This window comes from Misgurnus anguillicaudatus, chromosome 1, assembly GCF_027580225.2.
Source record: "Misgurnus anguillicaudatus chromosome 1, ASM2758022v2, whole genome shotgun sequence".
Taxonomy (NCBI): domain Eukaryota; kingdom Metazoa; phylum Chordata; class Actinopteri; order Cypriniformes; family Cobitidae; genus Misgurnus; species Misgurnus anguillicaudatus.
In genome coordinates, this window is record NC_073337.2 from 32,077,928 (window position 1) to 32,101,109 (window position 23,182).

Here is a 23,182-nt window from a genome sequence, read left to right on the forward strand (position 1 = left end):
TGACGTCTAGACGGCGTCCCAATAAGCAAACGCTCTCTGAGCAACATCTTGGCGATGAAACTTTGAAAATCGGGACGACATCGACCAGATGTATGTGTGCTGTCTGGGATGTCTTTATCTGTTATTTACTGTTGATGTTACTGTTGATTGCATCGGTTTTTAAAAAATCATTTTGGCTGCCGGTCACAATCGGCTGCTGCCTATTCCAGCTTTGAACTCCAGCTATTACAGTTCGACCAGGCAAACCCTGTGCTGTGTGCATTAGTCTACAGACCTCCAAAATTCACCGAATTTCTATGTGGGATTATGACAACGTATGACAGACTTTTAATTCTTGGGGATTTTAATATCCATGTGTGCTGTCCCACAAACTCCTTAGTTAAGGATTTTTTCAATTTAATGGATTCTTTTAACCTAATTCAGCACGTGACTGTCCAAACCCATAAACTCGGTCACACCTTGGATCTCGTTTTATCATATGGCCTTTCTGTATGTGACATTGAAATATCTGATACTGTGTTTTCCGACCATAAGTCTGTAGTATTTGATATTTCTCTACCCTCTTTCACTGTTAAATCAACTGCTGCTGGTCGACGACTTCGTACAGTAAATGCAGATACGATAAGAGATTTTTGTACTCTCTTTACGGATGCTGTTTCTGGTGTTTTGCATGTTGATGATCCATCTGCAACATTGGATGTGGAGGAGCTGCTGGTCCAGTTTAACTCCTCATGTACCAACATAATAGATTCTGTTGCTCCCCTAAAAGAAAAGCGTGCTAAATCAGTATCAAAACCCTGCTTAAACGATTCCACTCGTGTTCTCCGTCAGGCTTGCAGGCGTGCGGAGCGCAGGTGGAGGAAAGACAAGCTTCAGATCTCACATGACATTTATAAGGACTCATTAGTCAACTACCAAAACTCTGTACTCCAAGCTAGGGCCACCTATCTCTCTGAGTTTATTGAGACAAACCGGCATAAACCCAGAGTTTTGTTTGACACACTAAATGCTGTGGTAAATCCTCCAGTCTCAGACTGTTTAGTTGCCACCACACAAAATTATTTTTGGACAAAAATACGATCCTCTATTCAGTGTCCTGTCTATGATCTTTCTGTCCCATATACCTGCTCAGTTGTTTTAAATCAATTTGAGCCTGTATCTCTAACACCTTTAAAGATCATTGTTGAAAATTTGAAGTTCACATCATGCTCACTGGATATTGTTCCCACCCGTATTTTTAAGCAGGCCTTTCCTGTCATTGGTCCGAGTGTTTTGGCCATAATAAATAACTCTTTGAGGTCGGGTTTAGTCCCAAACTATTTTAAACATGCAATAGTTAAACCTCTAATTAAAAAATCTAATCTGGATCCTATGGTGTGTTCAAATTTTAGACCAATTTCAAATCTGTTTTTTTTCTCCAAAGTTCTGGAAAAGGTTGTTCTGTCCCAGATACAGAAATTTGTAGAAAAAAACTCTTTGCTTGAGGTATTTCAGTCAGGTTTCAGAGCCAAGCACACCACAGAAACAGCTCTTCTACGAGTGTATAATGATATCTTACTAACTGTTGATACTGATGTTTCTGCTATTTTATTTTTATTAGATCTGAGTGCAGCATTTGATACCATTGACCACAATATATTGATCTCCCACCTTGAGAGTTATGTTGGGATACATGGAGTAGCCCTGCAGTGGTTTAAATCTTATCTGTCAAACAGGACTTTTATTGTACAAATAAGGGAATGTTTCTCATCTACAGGTCATGTTAAATATGGGGTCCCTCAAGGGTCCGTCCTTGCTCCATTGCTCTTTTCTATTTACATGCTGCCTCTGAGGGTTGATTTTTAGAAAATATAATGTATCTTTCCATTGCTACGCGGATGATACGCAGTTTTATTTACCTTTTAATAATGCTAAATCTGCTGCTACTGAGTGTCTTGAGGAAATGAAGGTTTGGATGTCTCACCACTTTTTAAAACTCAATGAAAATAAGTCAGAAATCATTGTTTTTGGGAAGAGTAACACAGTAAATTTGGGACCACTGGAATTGTACAACAAACCAGTGGTAAGAAATTTGGGTGTGTATTTTGACAATGCTTTTAAGTTCGACAAGCAAATAAATGCTGTCGTAAAATCTTGTTTTTCCATCTGAGACTCCTAGCTAAGGCCAAATCCGTCTTGTCTTCTAGAGATCTTGAGAAAACTATTCATTCATTTCTTTTTTCTCGGCTAGAGTACTGTAATTCACTTTATAGAGATGTAAGTCAGTCAGCTTTATCACGGCTACTGGCTGTTCAAAATGCAGCAGCCAGGATGTTGACTGGCACACGAAACATGATCATATCACCCCTATTCTTTGCTCTCTTAGCTGGCTGCCTGTACATCTTCAGATTGAGTATAAAATCTTAGTGATGGTTTTTAAATCTCTAAATGGGCTGGCACCCTCTTATCTTTCTCATTCCCTCTAGATCCCTTAGGTCCTATGATAAGCTGTCCCCAGGTCTCGTCTAAAACTTAAAGGGGACCGGGCTTTTTCGGTCATTGGTCCGAAACTGTGGAACTCTTTACCTTGCCAAACTAGGGCTGTAAAGTCAGTGTCTGTTTTTAAAAAGGAGTTAAAATCCTATTTATTATCTAAAGCCTTTACCTCCTCTTGAAACCTCTTTTAGTGTAGTGTTATCTTATACACATTATGTTTACCATTTCATAATTTTAAATTATACATTTATTTTTTATTTATATTTGTTATTGTTTTTCTTTTTTTAATGTATTGATGATGAAATTCTTAAAATTGCTTTGTACAGCACCTTGGACAGCGCCACGCTGTAATTTATGTGCTTTATAAATAACTAAACTAAACAACTAAACTAAACTAAACTAAACTAAACTAAACTAAACTAAACTTTTCAGCATGTTTCTGTAAAATAAAGCCCTGGTCTAAGGTCTAAAAGCGTCTTTTGATGATGTGGGCATTGGTTGTATGTGCAGTAGTGTTATATTTCAATAAAACTGTTTTAATGACATTGATTTTTTTTAATCTCAAGAACCACATTGTAAATAAGTTATTGTAATTTTATTGTTTTATTTTCAACAAAGTGTAATGCAGTTGTACGGCTACTTTTTATGCCAAATAAACTTAAGAAACATATATTTTAATTCAGCAATTACTAACAACACATATCAAACAAGATAAAAAAACTAAAATAAGATAAACTGTTAATTACTACAGAAAATAATTTATCAAAATATCCTTAGAGTCATACATAATAGATTAGTTTGAGATGAAACAATGTAAGTTGTATTTATAAATGCTGTAATATGTATTTATATATAATCTGTAAAATGCTATCATTGCTAAATAACAATTCTTAACTTAAATGAGAATCAATAAATAACAAGGAAGTGATAGACACAAATGATTTGATTATTTTCTGCTGCAGATGAAGTTGAGTTTGTGAGATTGAGGACGGCTGATCCAGAGATGATCTCCTCCAGACTGAACTGCTCCAGATTTCACTTCACGGTCACAGTCGTTCACTGATGTTTCGTTCCCTGAAGCCCAATTCTGATAGCAGACCATCTCTCCATTCACCCAGAACCAAAGACCAACAGCACAGGAGTGACGTAACCCCATCCACACAGCGTCAGTAGAGGACTGATGAATCACTTTAGTCACCCAGCGCTGAATCTCCTCTGAATCAACTGAAACCAGATCCACATGATTCTCTCTGCAGTATCTCAGAGCTTCAGACCAGCTCAGACTCTCATTGATCAATATCAGATTATCTGAACACACAACAAACACAAACTACACATCAGATCAAAACAAACATACACCACAAACACTGAGATCATTTTAATCACGAAGAAACTTCTGTCATCAAACACACATTGATTACAAGAACTTTGCAGATTAAGTTAGAGGAGAAACTAGGATGAGATTGGTTTAAGATGTGTCAGATGTTTTCAGTTAAGACAGCTCAAACAAGCATTAAATGTAAGTCTAGAAAACCAGTCAAGTTTTCGCCACAGGAATATTAAATAAGTCCACAAACACCAGTACCATCTTCACTTAGTACAAACCAATTTGACTTTATTTCTGTCTTATGTCTATAAAAGCTCTCATTGAGAATTAACAGGTATAGTATTTATTTGTGGAAAATGTTGAAAGTCACCAGTATGGTGATCAATGTTGAGTTCAGCCTTTGAACTTTTACTTTTTTAAACTCTGCAGTAGTGTTTGAAAAAGAGTATAACTACCAGGGCCCGGTTCCCCAAAACGTTCTTATCGCTAAGTAGTTCTTAACCTTTTCCTTAACCTCTCTCTTAACTCTATGGCATGATTCCCAAAACGTTCGTACGCTAAGTATATCTTCTGTAAGTCACACTTTTGTAAGGTTGGTCTGGACCATTCGTAAGCTCTCTCTTAGCGTTGTTTGAGCGCAAAACGCTATCGCCACAGTCTTTAGAAATCAGCGCAGCGCAGTACAAGTCAAACTATGGTATGCTGACAATGATTTTATGTTATGGACATTTTAAGACTAATAATAAAATATGTTTGCAATGGATACAGGGCTATTTATGCAGTTGACTTTATTTGGTATCAGAATGAATCAAAGACGGCGCCGGTGTTGAAGTTTGTTCCCCATCGAAGTCTGTTTCCTCTATGTTTATAGCGTTTACATTTATAATTTATTTAGAAAGATTAAAGATTTGAATTTGTTATACTAAAAGCAATAATATCATGTATTCTATTATACAATTTATTTCTTATTTGACGGTTTTATATCTTTTAACCTGCCTTTTTTCTTTTTTTTCTCTACTGTTTGTTTTAAAACTGTTATGTTTCCATACATAATAAATTATACATATAATATGATTCATACTGTAATACTGTAAAAATAATTTACAATCAAGAACAATCAAGATACATTACATAAATGCACACACACACATCTCAGTATCCATTAGAACTTTCAATGTATATAAAGAATAAATGTATAATGTGATAAAAACGCTATAAAAACACTAAAGGGAAACATAGGGGGAACAGACTTCCACACAACACCAGTAACCCCGTAACCGTTTAGTCCATGCCAATTTTTTTTTTATTCTGTAACACTTAAAACCTTTTGACAATTTGCCTGACGTGGCTAAATAAAAAAAATCGCCTCCCAAGACAACTCATTATGGAGCTGCTGGATCTTCTCAGACCATATTCTAACTCTCTCTGTTTATTGTAGATAGGTTGTTTTTTATTGAAAACATTAATGGCAAGCAATACCGCATTAAACAGAAGTACTACAGCTGCTTGCCAAGTAATTCTGATTGTTAAGTACCTTACCATTAGTATAAAAGTGTATTATATAATTTTTTTAAGTATTTAAACCCATGTCAAGAAGCGGCACAAGTGGCACAACGGGATAAGGAGGGTGGATGATTAGTGAGGGTTATCTACCTGTATTAGTGACAATTTAATCATTTATTTAATAGTCTATATTTTACGGATAACTTAAACTATGTTAAAATAAATGTTACTGGAATAATTTGTATAGAGCGTGTTGTCTTTCTTAACGCCATAATGCACTTTCGCGTGAAGTGGAAAATCAATCCCTGAGTGATTGATCGTACATAATTCAGCACCTTCACTTGGGACAGCGCCATTGTTACGTCAAACTTAGAGGCAGCGTGTTAAGAAGCTTCCTAAGAGACACTTCGGGGAACACACTTAGGAACATAAACAACTTTGGTAAGATATATCTTTTTGAGTCTTCTTAGCGCGCTAAGAGTGAACGTTATCGGGGAACCGGGCCCAGATCAGTAATGAAAGATTGTAATAGCAGATCTTTTAAAGTTGTTTGTATGAATTACAAATAACAATAACAAATAACAACACAGCAGGAAACAACAGTGAGGCATTACAGATTTAGCAAAACTTAGCTGTTATGATAGAAAGGTCTCAGAAAGTTTTTTCTGGTCATTGAGACATATTTTTTACACTCAACCAAAAACCTAAACAATGATCAAAGTCAACCCTGAATGTTGCAAAACAATTGTATAAGTCAGTGGTTCTCAAATGGGGGTACGCGTACCCCTAGGGGTACTGCAGGGGGTACGTGAGAGAAAGTGGAAACTGAAATTTAGGAATAAATCAATAAAATCAGTAAATCATGATGATAGTATTTTTATATGACATTAGGACTACACAAAGATGCATTAAAAAATCCTTAATTTAAAGCACATTGTAAAAAATGCATGTGCGAGTTCACCTGTTGATCTTGTCTGGCGCATGCGCTAAGGTTTCGGTTCAGCAGCTTCAGCAACATAGATACACAGAGTCTGCTCCTGTTATCAGTTCATTACTTTCTTTTGTGGTGCTGCTGTGCGTATATATATATATATATATATATAGAAGGATCTGCGTGAAATAATTTAAGTTAGGAGAGGTGGCTTCTTAAAAAAGGATGCTAAAAAGAAAAAAACAAACCAGAGCCTCAAAAATACCACCAGTTTCGTGATGAATACTAATAAGCAATAAACCTGCTCTGGGGCATCAGATATTATAACTATCTCACTCTCATTTGACAGTATTTTAAAGCTAAATGTTGTTGTCTGGTTAAGGGGTACTCGGCTTGAAAAAATCATTAAAAGTGGTACTTCAGCCAAAAAAGTTTGAGAACCACTGGTATGAGTCACAACAACAGCAACAATAAAAACAGAAAATAATAAAACACGTCATCTGCATAATTTATTCATGCTGCAAAACAAAAGGCTTAAAACTTTATCAATGCAAGATACATTATATTGCCAAAGGTTTTGGGACACCCCTCTAAATCATGGAATTCCGGTGTTCCAATCACTTCCATGGCCTCAGGTGTATACTGTTAAATCAGTAACCTAAGCATGCAGACAGCTTTTACAAACATTTGTGAACTAATGGGTCGTTCTTAGGAGCTCAGTGAATTCAAGCGTGGTACAGTGATATTTTGCCACCTGTGCAATAAGTCCATTCATGAAATTTCCTCACCACGGAATATTGCACAGTCAACTGTTAGTAATATTATAACAAAATGGAAGCAATTGGGAATAACAGCAATTCAGACACAAAGTAGTAGACCATGTCAAATCACAGAGCGGGGTCAGCGCATGCTAAGGTGCGCAGTGCTCAGAAGTCTGCAACTTTCTGCAGAGTCAGTAACTCGAGAACTCCAAACTTTGTGTGGCCTTCAGATGAGCTCAAGAGCAGTGCATAGATAGCTTCATGTAATGGGTTTCCATGGCCGAGCAGCTGAGTCCTAACCTAAACCCAACAGAACAGATGCCTTTCAATGCAAGCAAGTGTTACTTGGTGATTACCAGTCTTTTGAATATTTGTGTATTGGTACACCACGCATTCTGTTTACAATTATTTATAGACCTCCCAAATACACCTCAGCATTTGTTGATGAATTCACAGAACTTTTATCAACAATTTCCTCTGAATTTGATTATTTTGTTATTGCTGGAGATTTCAATATTCATATAGACAATTCAGAAAACAATACTGCAATTGAACTGTTAAATGTTTTAAACACTGACCCAGCACGTGCAAGGTCCTACACACAATAGGGGACACACTCTTGATCTGCTCATTAGCAAGGGTCTAAACATTTCATCCAAGGTAATCAAGGATGAAGCACTATCTGACCATTTCTTTGTTTACTTTGATGTATTGATCTGTCCTGCCACTGATGCTAGATCTGTCTATGTTAAAAAAAGGTTCATAAATGAGAACACCAGTGAGGTATTTCTGAATGCTATATCAATGTTGCCAAACATATCGGCAGACTCTGTTGATGTTCTTCTTGAAAACTTTAACATAAAAGTTAAAGATGCTATTGATGGTATAGCTCCAGTAAAGGTCAGGGTGATCACTGGCAGACGTAAAGCACCCTGGAGAAACACAACAGCAGTACAGCACATGAAAAGAACATGCAGAAAAGCTGAACGTATGTGGCGGAAAACAAAACTTGAAGTACATTATAACATCTATAAGGACAGTCTTCGTGCTTTCAATGTAGAACTAGGCACAGCTAGACAGACCTTCTTCTCCAATATTATAAACAAAAACATAAACAACACTCGCACTCTTTTTGCTACTGTAGAGAGACTAACAAACCCCCCAAATCAAGTTCCTAGTGAAATGCAATGAGTTTGCAACCTTTTTCTCTGAGAAGATCAGTAATATCAGAATGACGATTAATACGGCCTCATATTGTACTGTGGTCAGTCAGATATCATTGCAACAACCTCAGAAATTAGCCATTCTCTCAGAATTTGACATAATTGATATAAAAACCTTGGAAGAAACAGTACAACATCTTAAAGCATCAACTTGCAGCCTTGACACGCTCCCTAAGTTCTTTCTAAAAAAATAACTTTTTTTTAATCTTTAGAAAGTGATCTTTTAAAAATAAAAAATAATAACCCTAACCACTTCTGATTAATTTGTATAGGCTCCCACTTGGTCAAATAATGAAAAAGAACCAAATTGCTTACCACAGCTATGCAGATGACACCCAGATATACTTAGCCCTGTCACCCAATGACTACAGCCCCATTGACTCTCTATGTAAATGCATTGATGAAATTAACTGTTGGATGCGTCAAAACTTCCTCCAGTTAAACAAAGACAAAACTGAAGTCATTGTATTTGGAAATAAAGATGAAACTCTCAAAGTTAACACATACCTTGACTCTAGAGGTCTAAAGACACAAAATAAAGTCAGAAATCTTGGTGTAATTTTAGAGTCTGACCTTAATTTCAGTAGTCACGTGAAAGCGATAAGCAAATCAGCTTACTACCATCTCAGAAATATTACCAGAATTAGTTGTTTTGTCTCAAGAAAGGACTTGTTCATACTTTCATCCCCAGCCGGGTGGATTACTGCAATGGACTCCTTAGGGGGATCCCGAAAAAGACCATAAGACAGTTGCAGCTCATACAAAACACTGCTGCCAGAATTCTGACCAGAACCAAAAAATCTGAGCACATTACACCAATTCTCAGGTCCTTACACTGCAAGGGTTTACTCAAAACAAGGTGTGTCAGCATTTAGTTATTATGCCACCTCTAGCTGGAATCAGCTTCCAGAAGAGATCAGATTTGCTGTAACAGTAAACACTTTTAAATCTAGATTAAAACACATCTGTTTAACTCTGCATTTACTGAATGAGCACTGCGCTGCTTTACACTGACTGCACTTTTAATTTTTTATTCTTTTTAAAGGAACAGTATGTAACAATTTTATATCAATTAATTATAAAATGGCCCTGATATGTCACTAGACATTAAGAAATCATTTTAATTTCAAATACTTATATCACTGACAAAAGTGGTCATTTAAAAAGTGGAGTTGTAGCCCTCAACTGATGTTTATGTTGTCATGTTGTGTATTGGCCACCAGTTGTGTGATTGCAGTATAAGTTTTTGCCACAATCCTACATACTGTTCCTTTAACAAATTTTAATTAAACTGTTTTTATTAAAATCACATTTATTTTCTTTTAATTGTTATTTTAAATTCTTATGTTTTTTTGTGATTTATAGTTTCTTATTTTTTTCTCGTTTATATATTGTTTTCTCATTTCTATGTAAAGCACTTTGAATGACCTATGTGTATGAAATGTGCTATACAAATAAATTTGTCTTGCCTTGCTTGTACACATTTTTCTACCACATCTTTTCCTTCCCTTCGCCTCTCTATTAGTGTGCTTGGACACAGAGCTCTGTGAACAGCCAGCCTCTTTTGCAATGACCTTTTGTGTTTTGCTCTCCTTGCTCAAGGTTTCAATGGTCATCTTTTGGACAACTGTCAAGTCAGCAGTCTTATTGTGTAGCCTACAGAACTAGACTGAGATAATGCGACAATAATGTGACAATCATTACTGAGAGACCATTTAAATGCCTTTGCAGGTGTTTTAAGTTAATTAACTGATTAGAGTGTGTCACCAGGTGTCTTCAAAATTTAATATTTTCACAATATTCTAATTTCTAAGATAATGAATTTGGGATTTTCCTTAGTTGTCAGTTATAATCATCAAAATTAAAAGAAATTCTGTGTGTGAATATAATATACAAGTTTCACTTTTTGAATTGGTGAAATAAATCAACTTTTGATGATATTCAATTTATATGACCAGCACCTGTATAAAAGCAAGTGTTCCAAAACTTTTAGTTCTATAGTGGCCAATATAGTGTATTTTAAATAATTTGTAATGATTGTCACATTATTGTTGATTGCCATTATTTACTATCAGAGGACTGATGGGACAAAAATCAAAAGTTTTAATAGCATAACAGTATGTCACTGCTAATATTCAACAATGTCCTTTGCACAAAAAAAAAACAAATGACTTTCCATATGGCAAAAATATATATTTTCTAATATAATTTAAAAATATTTTAAAATATACAAAAATGGCCAAAACATATATTTGATGAGATATACTGAAAAATAAATATATGTAAGTATTTATATTTACATTGCTTTCGAATTTGGTATAAAAACTTTGTATGTTACAAATCTGTAAACCTTTTAGGTTTGAAAAGATTAAAATTAAATATATTTTTAACTGCAAAAATGTACTATATAACATTCTATATCATATACTTTTATTTAAAAAAGTTTATATTTTTTTCCAGTGTCGCACCGTGCATTGCTGGAGAGGCTCAGGAAAGGAAATGGAAGCAGATAACTTTGCCAGTCTTTTTAATTCCAGGTGATTTATTTTCACCAGCTGTGTTTGTAAAAGGATAATTCCGGTATTCAACACTTTGAGCCTCATTTCTGGTTTGTTTTGGATGAACTACAGTGATGGACACTGAAATTTTGACAATGGGTCGTGTCTTGACTTTTCGACTCATTTAGAAGCGTCTCTTGACTGCTTCAGAATGGAAGTCAATGGCCATGCACAAAATGTCATTAAAACAACACTTAACATTCATTTTCAAAACTGTACTACTCACCGAGTGGTTCGTGGTGTTCGTTGATGATTAAAAACAAATATATTGGCGCAATGTATGATTTCAATCCGTGTTATTTGCTATAGTGGAACTGTTTTTTTAGATACCTCACAACCGCGTATATACTTCCGCTCTATATTTGAGTCTGAAGCATGAATGAACGTAGTCCAACAAACTGTAATAAAACGGTAGCATACTTTCAAAATCAAGTTTATTTATAACACTTACACCATCCAATATGTTTTTTCATCAGCAGAACAATAAAGAAGATATTTTGCAGAAACCCCAGTGCTCCGTCATGCAAGTCAACAGATCCGCACACTTTAAGAGCTAAAGCATATATATCCAATACAACAGTAATCCCCCATAACTCTGTGTGACATATTGACGTCTTGTGAAGCAAATCAATCAGTTTTTGCAAGAAACTGAACGTTATTTACAACACTATTAGCGTAAATGCCAAAGCAGGAAGCGCGCTTTACGTTCAAGGCGATCTCTTCCACTGGTGCCGTTTGGTGGCTGTTGGCTATGGATGTTGGTCTCTCTGCGCCACCTATAGAGCGGGAGCGTGAAGCACACTTCCTGCTTGGCAAAAGCTCTGCATTAATGCTGTAAAATATTTATATATAGAAGTCAATGGAATTTTACAAAATGGCAAATAAAACACGACAGAAACTGTATTTCGCTACACAACTTGTTTTTAATCATCAACGAACACCACAAACCACTCGGTGAGTAGCACAGTTTTGAAAATGAACGTTAAGTGTTGTTTTAATGACATGTTTGTGCATGGCCATTGACTTCCATTCTGAAGCAGTCAAGAGATGCTTCTAAAGTCAAAAACTCAAGACACGACCCATTGTCAAAATTTCTGTGTCCATCACTGTAGTTCATCCAAAACAAACCAGAAATGAGACTCAAAGTGTTAAATACCGGAATTATCCTTTAAGCGCTCGCTACAATCAGGCGCGCCGTTAGGGGGGGTTCCGAGTATGCGAGGCATATGGCCCCATGAGTACGCTACTCCCCACCGAGGCATATGGGCCCCACCGTCATCACTTTTCCATTTTTTTTACACGTTTAATTATTAACACTGTAATAAAATGTCAAGTAAATTAATATAAAACTACTGTGAATGACTTTGTGTTAAGTAAAATTTAGACACTTTTAAAAAACAGCGTGCAAGCATGAGCTAGTAGATGCAATTACGTATTTGGCGGTTCTGGTGGTTTTTAATTTGATTGTATGTTTCATGAAAAATGAAAAAAATATTTGTGTTAATACAAAAGGACAGCAAGAGCTTTATTTAAGGAAATATTAGCATAGCGACCGCTGACAACTATTGCATTTCTAAGACGGACAATAACTTAGTAGGCCTAGTTAAAAATATTATTTTCTAAATAAACATGAAATAGGAGAATTGTCTAAGCCATAATTGAGTAATTTTAAATGACTAAGAGCTGGTTTTAATGTGACAGCGCATCATTTTCAAAGTGAAAGTGATTCATTTTTATTCAGGTTTGCAACGGAGGTTTTGCCCAAAATCTTAGTGCAGCTATTATAAACGCTATATCAGATTGTTTTTAACATGTATCCTAATAGAGAATGTCTGTTTTATATTTATGTTTGAGAATTGTTGTGTTCAAATATTGTTGTAATGTTGTTAATGTTTTGTTTTAATTTAATTCGATTATTAAGACTCTAATTTTAAACGTCATATATTGGGCGTTGTAATGGATTGAAAGCTAATAGACCACTTCACAGTTCACGTCACAGGCGGTTCCCACTGCGCATGTCGGGGTCAGAAACATCATTACAGCAGATTGAGTTGCGTATTATTTTGTATCGTCAAAAATGCCTACTTGATTCGTGGGCAGAATCTCAAAAACAAAAAATACAACATCTGTTGTACAACATCTGACTGTTAATAAACAGTCAACATCCTTTGCCACAACAAATGTGTCAATAAATAAATTACTTTCCATATGGCAAAAACATATATTTTCAAATAAAATGTGAAATATATGTCAAAATAATAAAAAAAATGGCCAAAACATATATTTGCTGATATATACTGTAGGGAGAAAAAACACCCCTTGACCCAAATGGCAGAAACCATTTGGCATGGTGAAAGGATTCTTGCACGTTCAGTCTTTCCGGCACTTACTGATGACATTTTGGCGTTATGTAATTTAGGTAGTTTTATCTGACTCCAAAATATAAAATGTAATTGTTTATAATATAAATCTGATTGATTATTACTTTTTAACCATTACAAAATTTGGATGGATGTCTGGTTATTCTGATTTAGCCGGTCATGGTATTGCATCCGTTCAGCTGCATCCAAACAGGCAAACATTAAAGATGCAATTTGTATTATCTGCGCGCTAGATGGCGCCAGATCAAATCAATAACAATGACGTTGTTTAATGACGCTCTGAAGCAGTGTGGAATTATGGGATTTGTAGTCTTTAACTCAACCGCTGATGGCCATCAATCAGACGCGAACAAGAAATCACGTTGACTGATAAGGTAATCAAGTCTTATAAATGTTGCGTTTGATGACATCAGTTTATTTCATCATGTAAGTTTATATGTGATGTTCAAAACTAAATTGTTAGTCATAGTATTAGTCCAAAGTCCACAGTATTAGTCCAATTCGATGGTTAACACAGCACAGAATTAAGTTTTCAACTTACAATCTACAATGATTTTTCACATAATGTATTGACAGTACAAATCTTATTGTGAAGTGTCTTAAAATGACCATTTATATTGCTGTACAATACCTTTTGATGTGAATATCGTCCGCGGGAAGACGGGCTGATTACAATCTACACACTAATGTTGTGATCAATATAATAGCATACGTTTTTTGAAGGGTTACGAATCAAAACAACTCACCCATCGCGTAAAACACAAGCAGGATCAGAATCTCGGTCTAGTTAAATGTTGTCGCAAAGCTCTCTTCATCCCGATAATGCAACACCAAATTGATCCTCATTCTTTCTCTCGTTTTGTTCCAAACTCTTCTTGGGTCATTTGGTTGGCCCGTATGCGTACGGGAGCTGTCTTTTCTGACACAACCAGCGGCAGACGGTAAAGAGTAATCCATAAGTCCATAAGCAAGCGCGTAGCACGACAGGCGCTATCGCATAGTTCCGCATTTGTCCACGACACTGGCTGCGTCCGAAAACTCAAGGCAGTGACTTGTTGCCTCGCTGCCTCATGAGGAAAAGTGAAAATATACCTTTATTTACACTAAATTTGTGCTCCAGCCGCTTCCTTGGCCGCCATTTTATTTTTTCGAACTCGACCACTGTTGTCATGTGGTTTTTACGTCAGTAAAGGAGGTGACAACGGGTCACATGGATATTAACGTCATTGACAGGAGACTGCACTGCCCCGTGTCAATGTTTTGAATGGCAATTTTCTCACGATTTACAAGTAGTTGAAAACATTACAATGTGCATTCACAAATCCATCAGCTCTCACGCTCTCTCTGGTAAAAAGGTGTCGCTTTGGTCCGCAATGCGAGCCTCCGCTGATCGTGCGCGTCTCAACAAACCATCTCAGTGCGTTGCACTAGTGATGTTACATTTGAAGCGAGGCTTCGGAGCTTGTGTCGAGCAAAAGTGGGCGTGCCAGATGAAGCTTTGATTCGAAGCTTGTGTTGTTAACATTGGAATCACGTGACCAATGACAAACGAAGCTTCACTTTCTGCTTAGTCACGTGCGCGCTTCGCTTTGCGTGTCAGAAGGTTCGAACCCTAGAAGTTTTTTATGAGTTATTTGCCTTATTGACATTTTGGTCCCACATATTACTGTATATATAATATTGTATTTATTTATACTTGTGTGCGCGTCTGTTATTATATGCCTGTGAACATTATTCTGTACAATACAGTATAGAATCATATGAATATTAACTCCTACTGGAATTTATTGCCACACTTTAATCAGTAAATCAATTTATTATATTGACCATTCAAAGACATGTTGTCTAAGCTTTATTTGTACACATAATATTAATATTCATTTGAATTTCATCAGCTTGTTGCTTCATTGACGGAGCTTTTTCCAGAAGCAACTGCTATATGTTTTATTAACCAAAAGATGGCGCTGTTTTCGACACCCTCGTTGAGGCTTCGAATCATGGTTCGAAACAGTAAGAGAAGTATCGGTGCTTCATTCGAAGCTTCATTTCCCCATCACTACTGGGTGCAGGGAGTGCTCATGGGAGTTGTAGTTTCCCAGTGTCATTGTGCATTGTTTAAAATTTTTAAGAAAACTACAATAAAAAAGATATATTCAACCAGTAAAAGTGGCTAATGGGATTACCCGCCACAGCCGAAATCTAACCGCATTTTGACGTGTGTTAATATCAAGCCCTGCAGAGGTTGAACTAATTAGTCCCCTTAGAGGTGACTGTTACAGATTCACCAGGCTCCACACTTACTCTCCCTTAATGATCCACATCACCTGATTACAAATCACTGTCACCTGATTACAAATCACTGTCACCTGATCATCATCACCTGCCTGCCCCATAAAAGACTGCCTCATACACTTGTTACTACATGCCTCTTTATGAGCGTACTGTTGCCAACTGCCTGACTTATAACCTACTCTTGCGTAGTGATGGGAGAAACGAAGCTTTTCGAAGCTTCGAATCAATTGAACCAATTGCTTCGAAAATTGATTCAGTTTTTCGAAGCCGTTCGAAACCCACACACGCTGGCGACCCCTGCTGGTCAAAATAGTGTAAAAGCAGATGTGGCGAAACATTTTACACTTTTTTTTACAAAATAATAGCAAGATTTTTATTAAAATATGTTAAAAAAAAAGTATTTAACTTAATTAAGACATAGTTAAAAGTCTATTATGTGTTTTTAGTTTAATTTAGGGCAAACAACTGAATAAAACTAACTACCCTTTTAATTATGCACATTTTTGTCATTAAATCTGTCTATAAACCAAAAGTAGACAACATGGCAGTGTTATTAGTCAGAAGGATAAATGTTTAATGAACTTTCATCATAAAACTGACCCGAGTTCACCTAAACTTATTAGACACTGGTCATGTGATCAACTCCCCCTAGTGGTGAACTATCGGATTTTCGAAACGTTTCGAAACCGTTATGACGTAATGAAGCCAAATCACGTGACTTGGGCCAGTTTGAAACAAGCTCCGAACCACTGATTCGAAACAAAAGATTCGTAAATGTTTCGAAGCCTCATGAAGCAGTGCTTCGAAAGCGACCATCACTACTCTTGCGTGGACTATCGTCATCATCATCGTCATCATCGTCGTCGTCGTCGTCGTCGTCGTCGTCATCATCGTCGTTGTCATCTGTGAAGTTAAGTAAAGTCTTTATTGTTATCTGTGACTGTCGAGGGTGTTTGTGTTGGAGTATCTGTCATCATTATTCATATCATCTGTTATCATCATCATACCATCCGCTATCACTCCATATCCATTTGTCCATTTCTCTGCTTATTTCTAACTGACCATCATCTCCAATGGTAGCTTTGTATAATCATGCCATAGTTTCCTATGCATACTTAGAATAATATTAAAATAATCAGAGGTTAAGACTTGCACTATTTAAAGTGGTCAGATAACATTTACATGTTACTCTAAACGGAAATGCATTATTAGCCTCCATGCATCTAATTGTACTTAAATTAATGCCAAGTGCTAGTTGGGTGTGAGCAATATTGGTGATGTGTGACTCTTCTGTCTCTGCACAGTGGGATGGTAGTCTCGGAGAAAGATTTTAGATGTTGATTCAACAGGACTTGTTTTTAAAAAATGGTTCCCTCGATTCAGCTATTTGGTGTCAGTCTTACATTTGCTTTACAATACCTTGAAAAATCTTTACAAAATTGTATTTTTCAATAGTACAGGTTTTAGCCTTTTTTGTATATTTTGAAATATATTAGGGCTGCACGATAAATCGCACGCGATTGTCACGTGCATTTTGTCAGTACATATAGTAATAAATCGCCATCAGTTGCTGGCACTGTCTGCTTAGGACACAGTTAAACACAGGAGAGGAAAAGATCTTGAAGCAAGCGAATGAAAGGAGAACTAGTCAAAAGAAACGTGCACAAGGACATCCACTCACGACAAACTACATCTGCACTTTGTGTCACTCCCGTATTGGTCTCATCAGCCACCGAAGATGCTGCCTCAGACGTAACACTATGAACTCTTCACTATGCCATTATGGTCGTCTACGACTGAAGGAGGCCTACTACTAATGGCAGGTGATTCATCTGCGATAATGAATGTGATATTTCCCCACTTGTCAGTGAACTACGGCTCTGTGTAGTAAATGCTGCTCCATTTGAAAGCAGCTGATGGCTATTTATTACCAATCAAGGAACCGGCTTTACTGATAAGATGCGCTTAGCCGTTTCTTAATGTTACCGGATCTTGGTCGGTGTAGTATTAAGATTAGTTCAGGTGAGTAAATATGTATAATATTTAAATCTGCAGTCAATAGTTAAGAGAGCACCTATTTGAACATTTGCTTAGAAAGATTCGGACTTGAGACCCAGACGCATCAACTGACCACCACCTGATCTTTCTCTGATGTATCTGTGTTTGATGGTCAAAAATGACATTTTATTTGTTTGATTGATCAAACTAGCAGCAGTTGGTCTCATGAATCTAATACTTGTTTGTTTTATGAATATTTAGTATCTTTTGTATTGTTATTGTTTTGGAGCAAGGTAGAAGTTAATAAAACTATATCTATATACTATTGATTTTCCATTTCATCTTAACCTGGTACGAGCACTCCCTTTATTACTGGACTTTGTTATTGTCAGTACATAAAACTGAATAGTGTGTTTTATATTGTAACCAGTTTTTTATAAGTCAGAGAAATGTTTCTGCTGTGATATCTCACAATGTGTTTTAATAGTCACGTCACTCGAAAATAAATGATCAAGTGTCCCAATGTAAGAGCCAGTGCTTACCTGCAGTTCCAAACAGTGTTTTTGCCTCCTTTTAATGGGTGGAGAGACGCATAAACAGACACTTCGGGTAAAGAGAAAATGATTGTTTACTGTGATGCGTTGAACACCCTGTTGTGATGACGCAAGAGTTGCCACTAAGGTAGCTGAGCCATTCTTTGTGTTCTTTTTTAAGTGTTTCTGGAGCCTGATGAAATCATTATAAATACATGTTTAATACTGTAAAATACTCTTGATATTACAGTCACTGCCCTTGCTGTCCAGAATGAAAGATAACATTCCAACTTGAACCCATTGTGTGCACATCAATGCACACTGTTTCAAGGAAACATATCGTTTAACCCGGAAATAATATAAATTCATTACATTACATTTGTTGTTATTATATGTAGGAACCATTGTATTAATTTAAGTGAGTAACAGTAGAGCAGGGGTTAAAGTCAAAGACAGGGAGCTTACATTTTAAGGTTAAGTTGTGAACTTGCCTGTTTACTTTTTAGTTACAGCAGCTGTCACTGTGTTGTAATTAAGTCAGTCCTGCCAGATTATTAATAAAATCTGTTTAAAAATAAAACCATCTTGCATCATGTAAAGAACATTCTGTGAAAATATCACCTTCATATTCTCAATATTGATCAAGTCAAGACCATATCAGTCAGGGTCAGAATTATGAAGAAAGATTGTGGGGTCACTCGTCTATTTTACAGTCTGGAGGTGCAGAAGTTGTGCATTGATGCTGTCATTGTGTATTACATCACCAGTCAGAAGAAGATAGCGTGTTTATGAATTGGTATGCCAGTTAATGTTATGTTTACTCATTATAATGTTTATCTCCTAAAGGAGCACTGAATAGAAACCCTGTCAGTCAGGATGTAGCTTATGTGCATGTATGCAAACATTGACCAGCAAGTTTAGCTCTGTTTTCAGGCTGAATGGTGAAACACAATGTATAATCTTTTCATTTATTTAACACTCTCATCATTGAGCTATTTTGTTGTATATTGTTAATGATTTGCTTTGCACAGTGTAATAAGTGTATTTTTATCTACACTACTAATGACTTGTTGTAATTTGTAATTTATGCTGTTAATTTTACTTTGTCATTTATCTATAATCTTAAATGTTAATTTGTTATGAAATGCTCTAGAGTCTTAGATGTATTATTATGAAAATATTTATCTTAAGTAAATATTTTATTGTTAGGCTTTTGGATGTCATTTGTAAGTTTTTATCGTTGTGTTTATTTAGTTCAATCATTGTCATTATTGTTTAATCGTTTTCATCTGTTTTTGTAATTAGTGTCATCGTTCTCATGTGTTCTTTCATTCCCATGTATATTTCTTTTGATGTTTTCCAGTCTTGTGCTACGTTTACACATTTTCATAAACAGTCATTTCAATCTCTCCGGTTTTACAAATAACATGTCAGTTATTCGTGAACGTGTCAGTTTTCAGAAAAGTGTTCATTTACACGTAGCCTACGCGTGAATATGCTGCCAAGAGCATTCCAAACCTGTAGGTGGCGGTATAACGAGAAGCTCAAGCCCACGTAAGCCAATTACTGACGGCACTGACGATGACGTGGACTGGTTCTACGTGGTGGAGGGAGGAGAAGTTGTTGCAATACAGTATGTGTGTTCAATGACGTCAAAGTCCCGTGAGAGCGATTCGAAATTAGACTTCCACGTGTGATTTCTCAACTCGCTCTCACTGTACGTTGACGTCATCCGGCTGTCAGTTCTTGCAGCGCCACATGAAGTCGAACAAGCGTAAAATTGCTGACCTCCGAGCATTCATTTCATCTCATTGAGCAGCAGTATTTGCAAATGCAAACGTCTGAAAAGAGTTTTACCAACATAAATGTGACTGCAACTCTGAACGCTGCCATGATCACATGTAAACATAGGTCACACTTTTGACATAGGTGTGAGCTCTGGCACATTCTGTGACGTTAGCTGTTTAAACATCCATTTGTCTCAGTTTACATTCAATCGTGCAAACAAAGGTTTTCAAAATATTCACTTTGGCTGGAGTTCTTAGAAAGAATCAGTTTCAGAGGTGAATTCTCTGTTTGCGTGTAAACTAATGCCGCAAACGAAGGGAAATGTATTTTTCAAAATAACCATGTATGTGTAAACGGGGTCTTGGTCAGATCTTGTTTGTGTTACCTGTGTTTATCATCATCATCTTCATCATCATTAAAGTCTCCAGTGTTTTATATCCCGTGTTTGTCATCCTTGTAAGTAGATATTGTAACATTTGTTGTCATTCTTTATATTTTTTTGTCTTAGGTTGTTAAAATTTTAACATGATCTTTATATGTATTGTCTTTTTTTATAATTATATATTATATTACCTAAAGTTGTCCAGGTTGTTTAAAATGTTTTAAATACACACAGTGATAAATGTGTATGTTTGTGTTGTAATGCATGTAAGTCACTTTGGATCAAAGCATCTGCTAAATGGATAAACGTAACATCTTATACCTCATAAAGATTTAAAATACATCTAATACTTCATGCTGCATTGCAGATCAGTTGCTGTATGACATGAAAAAGTATCATAGTAGTGAGAGTAGTGATGTCAAACACTGATTGATCTGTGCAGCATCATCTGAACTTAAACATGTCTATGATTTCTACAGAAATAATTTATATGTATTAGTTCAATCTATGATATAAGATAAATTAGGTTTATAACTCACTGGGTGATGATGATGATGGTGATGGTGATGATGATGATGATGATGGTGATGATGATGATGATGGTATGATACATTTATAAGACACATTCAGGTATTTGTAAGTTTTATAACAGGCGTCAGAGAAAGCTTTATTCCCCACATCAATAGAACAGTTCAGCTCTCCATCACATCTGTGAGAAAAAACAAACAATGAATAGAAAGATGAAGATCAGATGAATATAAAATAATGATGATTTGAATATCTCTATAAGTGTAATGATGTGAACTCTTCTTACTGATTGGTCAGTATTAGGGTTGAGTTCAGACTGCAGTGAACATTTAAGAGGTCATTAGCTGGTCTTCCATTGGAGCAGGTTTTGCTGTCTGTACGCCCATAATTGGCTGAAATCACTTTAATGTTTCCCTCATCTGTTGATAAAAATAACATTAACTAGAGATGTATTATTCATATTTATTTAAATTACATCAGTGAATATTTATTTTATCATTATATTGAAATGTCTTAAACAATGAACTCACCACAGCTGAGATGGGCAGTGTTATGTTCACAGGTAACTAGTGTCTTCACACCTAGAGTCAGAGATGAGTAATGAGTTAGTTAGGTATAGTAGTGATGTTCACTGTTAACATGTATTAACTGAACACCTACATTACATCTAAAGACACTTCTGATATTCACAGCTCCTGTCCAGTTCATTAGTTTAAATTAATCTTCATCAGACATGTATTACCAGTTAACTACTAGAGCTCATTAGTAAATGAATACAGGACAGATTAATATGATGATGTTTATAGACACTGTTTGATCAAATCACACTACATGCACTGACTGAATGTTATGTTGATGTGTTTTAATTCAGGCGTGATTACAGTTATGACCGGCATGTTGAGTAGTGATAACCTGGTGTGTTTGGTTTGATAATTCAGATATAATTAAATTAATCTAATAGAAATCACATTTACATTTAGCAGATGCTTTTATCCAAACTGACTTACAAATGAGGAAAACAATGAAATCAATCACATCAATAAAACGACAGCAATGCATAACTCATCTCAATCTTCTATCAGTTAACCTAATGCAGTACATGAGGCAGGAGTATTTTATTAACAATTCTTGTAGTTATTGTGTAAAGTTAACTACATGACAAACACCCAACCACCTCATAAACTATTTGACCACATCATCCTCCATAAATGTTTTAGATGTTGAGCACTGCTGAGTAATGAAATAAACTTTAAAACTTTATATATTCAATTAAATCAAAACAAGACTTGACTGAGTCAAGAAATATTCCGTCTTCTAGTTACATTACTAATACAGATTAAGCCGAAAACTATAAAGTACTGTATACTTTATTAATATATTGAGAGTATTATACTGTAAAATTACTGAAAGACTCTGTTATCATAACTGGAAATCACAGCACAATTATTTACAGTTTAAAATAAAATGTTTTACAGCATGTGATGAACTGAGATCATTTTAATAATTAAGAAACTTCTGTCATCAAACACACATTGACTTTTATTACTCACCTTCATCACACACAAAGGTACGAGTGTGACTGCAAACCACATCAATCCATTGACCCTGATCTATCACACTGACTGCTGTACAATCTTCAGAACCACGAGCATTATTAGGTTCATCAGACTTCCAGTATCTGAATCCAGATTCACTCTTATCTGACCACTCCCATGAGTCACTGAACAGACCAATCCAGACTTCAGATATGTTTGTGTCATTCATGATCTTCTGAATCTGTTGATTCTCAATCTGATTCCTCACACTGATCAGATCAGTATGATGCTGTCTGCAGAAGATCTGAGCGTCTCTCCATGATACTGAAGAACCATCAATGATGAATCCTTTACTGATATCTGTTTAAGAAAATAAAAATTGTTTCATGATTTACTTTGACTCTTAATACACTTACAGTATAGATGTCAATCTACAGAAACTCTTTACTTATTTAACTCTTCAGTTACTGCAGTGAGTTTGTTTCTCTCTCACACAGATGATTAACATCTACACATGCGGTGAAGTTGAAAGAATAGTGATGATGTTTTGTTAATTTAAGGTTTGATGTTATTTTATGAAGCTTTACTCACCATTGTAGCAGATGAATCTCTTTGTGTTCTGTTTACAGTCCTGATGATGCCATGATCCATCTCTCATATAAACACAATGATCTGAACCATTTGAGTCTCCATTATACCAGTTTGTATATTTCACAGGATCACCCAGAGACCACTTCCATTTATAAACACTTGATTTATTCAGTCCAATCCAGACCTTATCCAGTCTGTTATTCACACTCTTCATCAGTTGATTCATGTCATTGATGTTGTTGACTGTGGCCAGATCTGTGTAGTTTTCTCTGCAGTATTTCTGAGCTTCAGTCCAGTTCATCTCTATGTTTATGTGGTGATAGTGGCGCTGAATGCATTCAGATAATGAACAGAGAGCTATGAAAGAAAGAGTTTG

At 35.9% G+C, this 23,182-nt stretch overlaps 2 protein-coding genes across 2 annotated transcripts in view; both read right to left on the reverse strand.

The window, feature by feature from the left end:
* The window catches only part of LOC141365405 (snaclec stejaggregin-B subunit beta-2-like), a 128,133-nt gene that overhangs the window by 84,392 nt on the left and 20,559 nt on the right, over positions 1-23,182 (reverse strand). The gene's annotated exons all lie outside the window — the stretch shown is intronic.
* Positions 2,879-23,167, reverse strand: LOC129432149 (C-type mannose receptor 2-like; the record flags this gene model as incomplete). Its single annotated transcript, XM_073870180.1, has 4 exons — positions 2,879-3,783; positions 17,982-17,986; positions 22,350-22,568; positions 22,803-23,167. Coding segments are annotated over 4 exons (951 nt in total), but the record flags the coding sequence as incomplete, so codon positions are not given.